General features: G+C 35.4%; 1 protein-coding gene across 1 annotated transcript in view; it reads left to right on the forward strand.

Moving 5' to 3' along the window:
• The window catches only part of BRCA2 (BRCA2 DNA repair associated), a gene marked incomplete at its 3' end in the record, with an annotated part of 65447 nt that overhangs the window by 14995 nt on the left and 36333 nt on the right, over window positions 1-14119 (forward strand). Inside the window, 2 exon segments of the mRNA XM_049778464.1 lie at window positions 4302-5360; window positions 7662-12437. Of these exon segments, the coding sequence (XP_049634421.1) occupies window positions 4302-5360; window positions 7662-12437 (5835 nt within the window).

Genomic DNA, 14119 nt, shown 5'->3' on the forward strand with positions numbered 1-14119 from the left:
CTCCCACATTCAAAGCAGATGCCCTCTCACTGTGTTACCTCTCTGGCCCTGAACTACTGTTTTTAACTCTTTAAAATACAATATGATTGTTAACAACTTCTCATTATTTTCAAAAGTATGATCCTCTTGGTTTAAGATTGTTGGTACTTAATATGGTAAGTTCTGCTTAGTTGAAATACTGTTTTGTTTTATTTTATTGTGATGGTATAGTTGGGAAATCACACTGGTTATTATCAGGGGTCTTATCTGGCAGTATAAGTTAATGCTACTATCAAACGTAAAGCCTCACACATTCATGGATTACATATACTCTACCTCTGAATCATCTTCTATGCTGAGACTCTTACCAGTATTTTGAACCAAGGACTCTTTATCTCGCAGTGAACCCCATGATATTTCAAGGGGTCCCCAGGTGAAAATTACAAAATAGGGAACTGCAACATGAGATTAAGTAGCTCTAACTGGTAGGACAGGATGCATAGGAAGGAAATATTGTCAGAAGGGGATCACAGTTGGAAAAAGTTGAGAAATATCGCTGTTTTTTAATTTTATTTTATTTTAGGTACCATGGTTTACAAAACTGTTAATGATAGTTTTTCATACATAAAGTATTCCAGTATCATACTGCTCAACAGGGTACCTACTACCTTCCATCATTGTTTCAGTGCCCTCCACTCCCAGCTTCCTACTTGATGAACACTTCTCAAGAACACTTTATTTCTGTTGGTGTTGGGCATTTGTTATTCCCCTATTATCTACTATATTTCTTTATAGCTTTCATATTAATGAAAGAAGGCATTCTGTCTCTCATCTTCTAACTAACTTCACTCAGCATGATACTCTCCAGATCTATTTTTATCAAGCTATTGAAATTAAAAGCAAAATTCATCTACATGAAAAAATGTTTAAATATTATTAAAAGAAAGTACTATCTAGAGAAGAACCCCCCAAAATAAACTAATTATTCAAAATTTAATAGATGAATAAAGAACTTAGTACTAGCAAAATATTTTTCTGCTGATGCAAAGTATTGCATTTTATTTCAAATTACACACATTGAGCCAAGGAGATGGTTTATAACAGGCTGGAGATCATCCCTTGCACAAGTGTCTGGATTTGATTCTCAGCAACATATGACTTCCTGAGCGTCACTGGGCAAAATCTTTTTTTAAAAAGTCAAAACCAAAAGTGAAATAGTTTCTAAAGAATTAGAAACTGATCGTACATGGGCCAGAGCGATATAGTACAGTGGATAGGGCATTTGCCTTGCATACAACCGACTTAGGTTTGATCCCCAGAAATCCCATATGGACCCCTGAGAACTGCCAGGTGTAGCCCAAAACCAAAAAGAAAGAAAGAAAAATAATCATACAGTGAGAAAAGTTATGCTAGAATCTCCTCTAATGGGTTTAACATACATATCAACATTCAACATAAATAACAATAAAATGCCTGTCTTAATATTTCTCATTCTCAATTGCTGAATCAGAATAATTTATTTTATTTATTAATTTATTGAATTAAATGTATTTCTCAAGGAGAAACAGCACTTGAATCATTGGAAAATCTATTTTTCCTGTTCTGTTTTTTTTTTTGGTTTTTGGTTTCTGGTTTTTGGGTCACACCTGGCAGCGCTCAGGGGTTACTCCAGGCTCTAAGCTTAGAAATCGCTTCTGGCAGCCTCGGGGGACCATATGTGGTCCCTAGTTGGAACCACTGTCCTTCTGCATGCAAGGCAAATGCCCTACATCCATGCTATCTCTCCGGCCCCCTTCCTGTCTTTTTTTTATTGTAATATGTGTAAAACTTTTGCTCCAGCATTCCATTTTGTTTACTTACCACCCTCTTCTCCTCAAATTATCTTAGTCCTTCTACATGTTTCCATTTGTTTGTCTTGGTTCTTTTTCCATAACTTCTATATCTTTATAGTTCACACTAAGGTGAAACCAACCAATACTTGTTTTTTCCTTGATGGTTTACTGGCTTTGCACAAATTTAATCTTGACTTTGATGTTTGCCCTGACTATTCAGATGTGTTTCTTGGAGGCAGCTAAATGTTGAATTCAATATTTTGATATATTTTGCCACTTTTTGTCTCTTAACTGGTACATTTAGTCCACTGACATTGAGAGAGATGATTGTTATGAGACTTAGTGTCCTCTTTTTGTGAGTTTTTGGTGTTTGTTGGGTCTACCTTCCCTTAAATTATACCTTTCAGTTCTTCTCTCAAGATTGGTTTTGAGTCTGTAAAGTTAATCAGCTGTTGTTTGTCTGTAAAGCTGTGTATCATTCCTTCAAACCTGAATGTGAGTCTGGTTGGATGAAGTACTCTTGGCAAATCATTCATTTTGTCACTATCTCCCACCATTGCCTTCTTGCCTTGAGGGTTGCTTGTGACAAATCTGTAAACCTTAAGGATGCTTCTTTAAACAGTGATAACAAAAACAAGTTTTTCTCATGTTTCATAAACATTAATAGTTCAAATGTTAAAAAAAAAAAAAGGAAGCTCCTTTGTACGTAATCTCTCTTTTTGATCTTGCTGCCTTCAGTATTACATCCCTATCTATGGGATGTCATTGTGACTATGATGTGCCTTGTGGTGTTTTTCTTTGGATCTCTTTTAGCTGGTACTCTTTTAGATGTAGTATTTGGTTGCATGCACTCTGGTTTTGGGAATTTTCTGCAATGATGTCCTTGACTGTTGATTTTTCATGGATTTTTTGGGGCCTCTGGAGCTCCACTGATTCTTATGTTGTTTCTATTGAATTTGTCACAGACTTCTATTTTTATCTATTCACATTCTTTGAGGACTTTTTCCATCATCTGATAATTTGCTTTTAGGCTCTTTTCCAGCCTGTTCTGTTGTATGGAGGTGTATGCATCTTATCTTCCAGCTCACTGATTCACTGTCTTCAGCAGCTGTTACTCTATTGGTAAGGTTTTCCAGTGAGGTTTTCATTTTGCCTACCAAGTTTTTTAGCCCTGAAATTTCAGTTTGGAGTTTTCTTATTTCTACTTTTATGTCCTCTTGATTCTTATCTGTGGTTTGCTTGGTTCTTTTCATGGATTCCTTGAGTTCCTTGAACATCCTCCAAATTTTCTCTCTAAAGTCTTTCTCAGAGAGGCTATGTAGGTGGCCAGTACTTGTTGGGTCTTCAGATCTGTCATCTTCATTCTCTAAGTCTGGTGGTGTTTTGCGATGCTTTCCCATAGTGTCCTGTGCAGTATATTTTCTTCATGTTGTCTGGTGTACATTGATTAGGGTATTAGCGCAGCCTCAGAGAGAAGCAGAATGGCTGTGCTCCTCTGTTTTTGTGTCTCTGGGTGGATGACTCCTGTGTTCCATCATCCCAAGAGGGGCTTGAGCCTCTCAGTTTAGCTTTGTCCTTTGGGGGAGAGGGCACTTATGTCTCCATGTCTCAGGGCATCTACCAGCATAGGCACAAGCTGGGATTCCTTTTCCTTTTCTTTCTTCAGGATTGAGTCTTCAAGGTGAGTAAAAAAAGCAAGGAACATCAGCATTCAAAAATAGGGTCTTTATCAGGGGCCAAGGGGTCTCAGGATCATTGAATGTAAATAAAAAATGGTCATATCTAAATTCCCAACCCAAAATCAGGAGACCCAACAAACTGTAACAAGCTATACACAAAAGGGACCTGTTACACTTGCAGTCCAGGGGACTAAGGGTTAGGTATGGGATGCATGCTGGGAACTATGGTGGAGGGACATCAGTAATGGTGGTGGGAATTTTCCTAATTCACTGTCACTATGTATCTTAAATAGAACTGTGAAAGACTTGTAATTCACATTGGTCACAATAAAAATTATAAAAATATTTCACTCAGTATAATACACTCCATATTCCATCCCTGGATAAGAAAATTTTATGACTTCATTTTACCCAGCAGCTGCATAGTATTCCATTATGTAGAAGTATCATGCTTTCTTTATCTATTGTTCTCAGGCACTTGGGTTGTTTCCAAATTCTGGCTATTGTGGAATAATGCTCTAATGCTCTATTGTGAATAATGTACATAGGAGTACTGAAGTCTTTTCTGCATTACGTTTTGTTTGCCCCTATGGTATATTCCTAGGAGCAGTATTTCTGGGTCATATGGAAGCTCAAATTTTAGTTTTTATGTTTGTATTATTTTACAGAACAGCTGAACCAGTTTTAATTCTCTGAATGCTATTATGAGGATATATAATTCCTATGAAAAAAGATAGCATACTATGCACATAGTATTAATTGGTTGTATTAACAAATTTCGTTAATATGCTTTTATTTTTTATTTCAACAGGAGTGGGGAAAATACTGAATAATTCATTTGGTCAAGTAAATAACTACAAAGGCCAATTTGAAAAATCAATGCCAGATGTTGTAAAAGATGAAATGCATGAAACAATTTCAGATATTTCTGAAGAAGATAGCTTTTCATTATATGTCCCAAAGTACAAAACAAGAAAGGTACAAAAAGTGAAAATTGGCAAGAGTAGGAAAAATATTTTTGCTGAAACTAACATGAGTGAATATGTAGAAGCTAAACAACAAATAGAAAAAAATAAGCATTTATTTGTATCTGAAGTGGAACCAAATGACAATAATCCTTTAGATACAAAAGTAACAATTCAGAAAACCTCTGGGAATGGAAGTGACAGAATGTCCAAAGAAACTGTATTATCTTCAGACTCTCAAAAGACTCAGCTAACTCTCCTTTCATGTGGGCAAAATAATTCAGTAAAAGATCTCATAGATACAGAGAAAGAATGTACAAGTTTTATTACTGTAGAAAATTTATTGCCAGAAATTTCAAATATGTCAAAAGCAGAAATGATAGTACATGAAGATACAGTGGTGAATAAGAGGGCTGTAGGGTATTCTCTTACATCTCATGAAGACTCCATTTCTGTGATAAAGCCAACAATTTATGAAACTTCTCTTGTAGAGACTCCACAGGAGGGCATCAAAAAGTCTATATTCGGGATAAGAGAATCTGCTGAAGAAACTTTAAGTTGCATTTTTTCAAACAATGTGACTGACCCAAACTTTAAAGAAAAAAACAAAGGTTCTGAAAGAGAAATAGAAATAAATACTACTTGCTTACAGGAAGAGGAATCTTTATGTTCATCAGTTGATAATGGAAGCCAGCCAGCTAATATCAGACATACTTCTGCAGCTTTGAAAAGTGCAGGTTTAATATCTACTTTGAAAAAGAAAAAAAGGAAGTTCATTTATATTGTAAATGATGAAAAAACTGATCAAGCAGAAAAACTTCTAAAAGGCCAAGCATCCCAATTATCAGCCCAGTTTGGAGCAAATACTTTTCAAGCACCTCTTGAAGATACAAACACTGATTCAGGTATGTCTTTGTGAGAGATAGAGCCAGAGTGATAGTGGAATATATAGTTGGGTCATGACATGTTCTATTGATTGTTACTGTCTTTAATTTTTTTTCCTACTGTAATTGAAATTCACACATGCAAAGTACATGCTCTAAATTTGAACTACTTTGCCGACCTCTCTTTTTCTTTTTAAATATCTTGCTTCGTGTGTGTGTGTTTTCTGTGTATATGTGTTGTTTTTCATTCCTATGGCTTGTATTCAATCTTAGGTAAAGTCTGGTATTGTTTAGACCTTTAGTTTAAAAATATTCTAAAGAATTTTATTCACACTTGGATCACTTTGCTTAATATATACATGCATATATATATATATATATATATGTATATATATGTGTGTTGTGAATAGACATATCACTCTTGAGATAAGCACTAGAGCTTGACTACTGCTTAGTTTCAAGTTGTTATATACAGACAGTTCTGTAAGCATGTTATCTTTACTGTGTATTTTTAAGGCCTATATAAATAAGAAAAAATGAATCACTGGGTAAAATGCACATCCTAAAAATGTGGGAATATTTTTTAATAATTTTTAAATATTTAGGTATTATTTAAAATTACTCTCTAGGAAGTTTGTTTACAACGAAACTAATTTTTTTTTTTTTTAGTAAATCTCATTTATCAGTAGCTAAACTATATGCTAAAAAGTTGATTTGGGGGGGGGGGGTGTTTTGGGCCACACCTGGCAATGCTCAGGGGTTACTCCTGGCTATCTGCTCAGAAATAGCTCCTGGCAGACAGGAGGACCATATGGGATGCCGGGATTCAAACCAACCACCTTAGGTTCTGGATCGGCTGCTTGCTAGGCAAATGCCGCTGTGCTATCTCTCCGGCCCCAAAAGTTGATATTTTTCTAGTGAATAATGTATTGTCCAGAGAAACTGGAAACAACTGAAATTTGGGTTAATTTTTAGAGAAGTGTTTGATGCTATATATATCAAAGCTAATCCAAAGAAACAGCTGAGAGTTACTAATGAAATAATATGTCTTTTTGACTTTTGGGGATGGGGCACACCCAGCAGCTCTCAGGCATTACTCCTGGCTCTGCTCTCAGAAATCATTACTGGCAGGTTCAGGGGACCATATGGAATGTCAGGCTGGAACCTTGGTCAGCCATGTCAGCCACATGTAAGGCAAATAGCCCTACCAGCTGTGCTATCACTTCAGCCCCAACTTTTTTGACTTGTTAGTAGGAAACTCAAATCAACTGATAAAAATAGTTCAACAGGACAGTTAAAAATTTATTTGCTCTAATTAAGACTCTTGCCTTGCATTTCACCAATCCTATTTTGAATCTTTGGTACCACATAAGGTTCCACTGACACAATCTGGGGTCACTCCTTAGAGGAACCAGGAATAACTCCTATGCAACCAAAAGACCCAAAATAAAATGTATTTGCCTTTGTACTTTAGGCAATCATTTAGGCCCTTTTTATGTTTCTAAAAGTTATTTTTCTTTACTTTCAGTAGTAAAGACTAAATTACCTAACAAAATGGTTTTTTTAATTTTCATTTTACCTTTTTTTATCATACTAATATTAATAGTGAAATTTTTACTTTTTTGTTTTTTTTGTTTGTTTCTGGGCCACACCCAACAGTACTTAGGGGTTACTCCTTACTCTGAGCTCATAAATCACTCCTGGCTGACTCAGGGGTAGGGCACCATATGGGATGCTGGAGATTGAACCCAGGTCAGCCACATACAAAGCAAACACCCTACTCGACTGTGTTATCTCTCCGGTCTCGACTTTTATTTTTTAATGAAAGCATGATTTGAGGGGGCTAGAGTAGTAGTACATTAGGTAGGGCACTTATATGCAAGTGACCTATATTTAATCCCCAGCACACCAAATGGTCCCTCCAAGCCCTCCTGGAGTGATGACCCAAAAATTAATCAATCAATAAAGTTAAAAAAAAAAAAAGAAATTTTGTAGTTCTTTGTTTTATTTATTTTTTCTATATTTTGGGGGGGTCACACCCAGTGACACTCAGGAGTTATTCCTGGCTCTGCACTTAGAAATCACTTCTGGCAGGCTCAGAGGACCATATGGGATACTGGGGATCAAACCCAGCTCTGTCCTGGATTGCTGCATGTAAGAAAATGCCCTACCGCTGTGCTATCTCTCCAGCCTCTGTTTTAAATTTGACACATACTTTCGTGTAATTCTCATTGTATATAGTACCTTTTTTATTTAGTGGAATGTTTTTAGTGAATATATGTGGTACTTTAAGTTTCATTTTGTGTGTTTTTTGTTTTTTAGATTTATTACATTCCTCTGTCCAAAAAACCTCTGAAGAAACAGCTTTTTCTTTAACTAGTTCTTATGGGATAAATCTGAGAAAAAGTTCCAATAGTGAAAGTTCTTCTAAAAATAAAATACTACCTCAAGATCTTGATTATAAGGAAGCAAAAACTAGTAAGGAAAAAGTGCAAACATGTATAACAACAGAAGCTCTTCATTTGTCAAGCTTGCAAGAACAACATTGTACGGAAAGCTCAAAAAATCTTAGAGTTTCAGATACAAAGGAAGAAATCTTGCCTACATCATATCACCCTGAAGCATCATATTCAGAAGAGGATTGTAGCAGTACTCTCTTTCCATCCCATGAAAGCTTTTTATATAACTGTGGTCACACCAGCATTGTAACAACTAATTTCAAGTCTATTCCATCAGAAGCAGGCATGATTTCTAAAGTGAAAAAATCATATAAAGTGCCAAAGAAATTAAAATCCAAGAATTGTGAAACTGGTCTTGAATTAACCAACAGTATTCCTATGGAAATGAATCAATTAAGTGTTTTCAATGAAAATACTCAAAATAAGCTGTTGGCCTCTAAAATTCACGTACAAGTCAACCAAAATCCAGATTTCATGGTAATCCTAAAAGACCAAGAAGAAACTTCTTCAATTTCAAATATAACTCTCAACTCAAACTCTGAAGAACTTTTCCCAGAATATCCAAATGACTCTGTGTTTCAAATAACTAATGAAAGGAGCATTCCTGCTTTAGAAAATATTGAAGAACCTTATGAGACAGATATCAGTTTTGTAGAAGAATCCATTCTCAAGAACTCTACTATGATTGCCTGCCCAGATCTAGATGACAAGCAAGCTGCCAATGTATTAATAAAAGAAGATTTTGATTCATCAGCTAAAGTCCCAGACCTTATAGAAAACAGAAATAGTGTAAAAGGTCAAATAAATAGAACTCCAGATCAAGACTCAAAGTCAGATATCTTATTGAATAGAGACATCAAATCAAATAGAATTAATGAGTATATGGACAAACAGGCAGAACCCTCATCAACTCCAGTTTTAGATCAAAGTTTTGGAAATAGTTTTAGAACAGCTTCTGATAAAGAAATAAAACTCTCTGAACATAACATTAAGAAGAGTAAAATGCTTTTCAAAGATATTGAAGAACAATATTCTACTAGTTCTGTTTGTGCTGAAATTACAAATACCTTATGTCTAGATGTTGAAAAGAAACCAAGCAAACCTCTTGGACTGGATTCACAGTCATGTAATAGTGTGTCAGGATATGTGCAGAATAGTATATTTGCTTCCAGCGGTGAAAATAGTTACACAATTCCTCCAGTTTTAACTTTAAAGCAGTGTCTTAATTCAAATCATAGCTTAACTTCTAGCCAAAAGGCAGAAATTAATGAACTTTCAACTATATTAGAAGAATCAGGAAGTCAATTTGAATTTACACAGTTTAGAAATCCAAACCACATAGAAAAAATAAATTCATTAGAAACATCTGAAAATCAGGTGACTCTCTTGAACAACGCTTGTGAAGAATGCAAAGGTAGTCATCTACGTCACTCACTTAATTCCCCATCTACCAGTGAAGTAAATAGCGAGAAATTTGAAGGTGCAGTTTTGGATAAGCAAAAGTTTGCTTGCCAGTTGAAAACCAACTGCAACAAAAGGGCTTCTGGCTATTTAACAGATGCAAAAGAAGTAGAGTTTGGAGGTTTTTATTCAGCACTTGGCACAAAATTGACTGTTTCTAATGAAGCCCTGCAAAAAGCAATGAAACTATTCAGTGGCATTGAGAAGATTAGTGAGGAAACATCTGCAGAACAAGATTCAGAAAGTTTATTTTCCAGTAAATGTGATGATTCTATAGTTTCATTGTCTAAGACAGAAAATCATAGAAGTGATAAAAAATTAAATAAGAAAAACAAATGCCAACTAGTATTACAAAATAATGTTGAAATGACTACTGGTATTTTTATTGAAGAAAATGCTAAGGATTACAAAAGACAAAAAGAAAACAAAGATAAATGTATTGGTGCCAGTGTAAGTAAATGTGACTTAGGGAAATCTCATGGCAATTATACAAGTAAAAATAACACAGGTAACAATAAAAGTGGCTTTTCATGTACTGATCAACATAATAAATATATAAAGTTATCTGGCCCATTTATGAAAAAAGGAATTGTTCAAATTAAAGAAGGTTTATCAGATTTAACTTGTTTAGAAGTAGTGAAAACTGAAGAGCAATTTCATGTTAATACTTTGAGGAAAGACCAGGTAGCTACTAAAAGAATGGGATTGAATAACAAAGATATTAACAATTGTGATGTATCATTTCAGACTGCAAGTGGGAAAAATATCAAAGTCTCTAAAGAGTCATTAAATAAAGTTCTAAATTTTTTTGATGAAGAATGTACAGAAGAGGATTTGAATACTTTACCAGGCTCCTTGAATTCTAAATTTTCAGGCATACATCTGAAAAAAAGTAGCATTTCAAGTTATGAGGAAACAACTCTAATCGAGGCCAAAATATTGAAAGAAAGTGACCCAATTGGTACTAAAAATCAATTGCTGACTCTTCAGGAACTAGCAGAATGTGAAACTGAAAAGATCAAAGAGCCTTTCATGTTGGGTTTCTCTACAGCTAGTGGGAAAAAAGTTAGAGTTACAAAAGAGTCTCTTGATAAGGTGAAAAATCTTTTTGATGAGAAAAAACAATGTATTAGTGAAATCACTTCTACTAACCAAGAAGAATTAATGACATTAAATGATAATGGGTGTAAAGAAGGGCCTGAAAGAGTTTTTGAAAAAGTTGAGATAACTGCCCCAAAGTGTGAAGAAATAGAGAAATTTCATAAAGAGAAAAAATGTGTTTCTAATGAAACTGCCCAGACTGCCTTGATATCTATGATCTTAAGTGATAATATATGCTCACAAACTGAAAATCTCAAAATACCAAATAGTATTTCTCTAAAAGTTAAAGCACATGAAAATACAGAGAAGCAAAGAGAAAATATGTCTATAATTTGTACTACAGACCAAACCACATGCTCAGTCACTGAAAAATGGAATGGAGAAGAAAAACTGGAAGATCAGCCAGAAGAAATAAATGCTGCTAGTGTTACATATTTAAAAGAATGCCCTCAGGATTGTGTAGGAAGTCCTTTGAATGAAAATAGCTCAAACAGTATCTTTGCTGAAAATGGTGGAAGTTATCTCTCAGAGAAACAAGATTCAGCTTACTTGAGTAAGAGAAGAATATCTAAAGGCAGTTCATATTATTCTGAGTCTTGTCACTTTAATGAGTTATATAATAAATCAGAATCTCCCTCAGAAAATGAAGTTGATAATTCTGGTATTGAGCTAGCAATGAAGGATGTCAAAGATAGGAAAAACACCAGTTTTCCTGCAGTGATAACCACACTAAGAGAAACAAACACATACCCACAAACTGTAAATGAAGATATTTATGTTAAAAACTGGGTTAACTGTTCACCATGCAAAAATAAAAATACAGCCAATAAATTGGCCATTTATGATTTGATTAATTTTGAGACTGAGACACATGCAGCAGATGGTAAATTTGCTTTTCATGGTACAGAAGAACAGAGAGAGAGATTGGCGGACAGCTGTAGTAAGGTAATTAAGCAAAACTTGGAAAGTAAACCAGGCGCTTGCCAAACAGAAATTGTTGCATGTTGTTATAAAGCATTAGATGGCACAGAAGATACTCTTTTTTCCAACACTTTGGATGAAGAATGTAATATGCATTCGCATAAGGTTTTGACTGACAATCAAAGTGAACAAACTTTACAGCATAACCAGAGTAAGTCTGAATTAGAGAAAGTTTCTGAAATATCACACCAGATTAATTGGAAAACTACTGATATGTGTAAACCTAATGTGAGAAATCTTTCCCAGTCAATCTCTCTTACAAATGCTTGTGGAATTTTTAGCACAGCAAGTGGAAAAACTGTACAAGTATCAGATGCTTCTTTGCAAGTGGCAAGACAGGTGTTTTCTAATATAGATGATAATGCTGAACAGCCTTTTTCTAAAGTAACAGTTAAAACTAATAACGAGCATTCAAAAAAGTGCATAAAAGAGAAGAATACTATACATTCCACTTCAGAATTACTGCCTGCTTTCTCTGGATTTAGTACAGCCAGTGGAAAACAAGTTTCGGTTTCTGAGAGTGCCTTACACAAAGTTAAGGGAATATTAGAGGAATTTGATTTAATAAGAACTGAATGTGGTCTTCAGCAATCAACTCTATCTAGACAAAATTCATCAAAAATACTACCTTTTCCTCACATTGATAAGAGTATCCCAGGACAGCCAGTAAACACTGAAATGGAAAATGCCTATAGCAATAAATTAAAGCATTCAGATAATTATAGCATTGCAAATGTTACATTAGAAAATAGTCACTTTACAGTTCCTCCTCAGAAATTGATCTCAGGAACCAAAGAGTCAATTGTTGAGAAAGTTCATTGTTTTGAAAAAGAAGTTTTACCTGAAAGTACAGAACGTAAAATTGATAAAACTGAAACTTTTCCTAGAAATCTTCCTATGAAAGTAGAGTTGTGTTCTACCTACTCCAAAAATTCAGGAAACTGTTTAGAAACAGAAGCAGTAGCAATTGCTAAAGCTTTCATGGAAGATGGTGAGCTGACAGATTCTGAACTGCTTAGCCATGCCAAACATGAAGAAACCATTTCATGGAATTCAAGAATTGGAAAAAGAAGGGGAGATGCACTTGTCTCAGTGGGTGAGAATCTTATTTTTCTTTTCAGTTTGCCAGTCACTTAAACTTGTCTCTAAAGGATTTCTGTACTAGCCCTATGAGTGCTAGCTAGTAGTGATTATCTCCATAAAAGAAGTCATGCTTGGGATTCTTGTGCATTTTTAGATTTTATTAATATAACTGACAAATTACTTTTAAAAGTTTGATGGGATTTCTCAAGAAATATTGACAGTTTCATATTATGAGAACTTAACTAAAACATTCAAACATCTGTACACATAAATTTATACAAAGTAAAGCTCTGGCTTTTATGAGCTATAAAGTTAATTTCCAGTTATACTGCTTAGGCCTCTCTGAACTTTAGTTTCCTTTTCTATAAAAAGTAACAGGAATCGGGCCCGGAGAGATAGCACAGCGGCGTTTGCCTTGCAAGCAGCCGATACAGGACCAAAGGTGGTTGGTTCGAATCCCGGTGTCCCATATGGTCCCCCATACCTGCCAGGAGCTATTTCTGAGCAGACAGCCAGGAGTAACCCCTGAGCACTGCCGGGTGTGACCCAAAAACCAAAAAAAAAAAAAACCAGGAATCAAATAGAATAGCATATATACTCTCAGGCCTTGCAGCTTGACCAAGTGACTCCAAGATTCCCTAAGAGCCTCTTGTGAGCCCCTCCCTATCCCCCTGCAACCTCTGAAAAAGAAAAACTGAAATTAGGGACCAGAGAAATAGTATTTCAACAAGGGGAAGTATATGCTTTGTATGGGAGACCTGGGTTCAAACCCTAGTATCTCATGAACCCTGGATACAGCCAGAGGTGACCCTTGAGAGTATGTCCCATCAAAAATAAAGTAGTATATATAAAGCACTTAACACTGATCTTAACATAATATGCATAATATTAAGTACACTATTCAGTAAATACTGGCTTTGTTTTTGTTGGTTATTGGGCCACACCTAGTGATGCTAAAGGCTTATTCCTAATTCTTTGCTCAGGGGTCACTCCTGTGCACTCAAGGGACCAATGGAGTGCTAGGGATTGAATCTCAGTAACATGCAAGACAAATATCTTACCCACTGTACTATCACTTCAGCCCCTAACTTTATTTTTGAACCTTGAGAAGTTTTTTAAAATTTATTTTCTTCAGCAAATAGTGTTCTGCTTTTATTGCCATTTGTACCATATTCTAACTTTTAAAAATATATGTCATATATATACTATTTATGTCAACTAAAATCATCTATGAAGTTAATTGGATTTGTGGGAATTTTTCTGTTATCTATGAATAGGAATTATCTGTTTGTTTGTTTGTTTGTTTGTTTGTTTGTTTTGGACCACATCCAGCATGCTCAGGGGTTTCTCTTGGTTCTGCACTTAGGAATCACTCCTGGTGGTGTTCAAAGGATCAAACTTGAGTCATCACATCCAGAACAATAGCCTTTCTCAATATATTACTACTCCCAACTCCAGAATAATCTTTGAGAAGGGTTGGGAGTGCTGGGAGTTGGTTGCTGATTGTTCCTAAGATGTGCTCAGGATGCCCACAGCCATTCCTGGTGATACTTGATCAACCAGACTGGAAGTTCAATGCTAGGGCCTGAGCAAATATGTTGCTTGGGTCTGGTGGTGCCAGGAACCACTCAGACTCCCTTTACTGATGCTCAGGGGTTTCCTGGGCTGTATCTGGCAATGTTTGTTAGACTATGT

This window comes from Suncus etruscus, chromosome 8 (genome assembly GCF_024139225.1).
Source record: "Suncus etruscus isolate mSunEtr1 chromosome 8, mSunEtr1.pri.cur, whole genome shotgun sequence".
In the NCBI taxonomy this organism is placed as follows: domain Eukaryota; kingdom Metazoa; phylum Chordata; class Mammalia; order Eulipotyphla; family Soricidae; genus Suncus; species Suncus etruscus.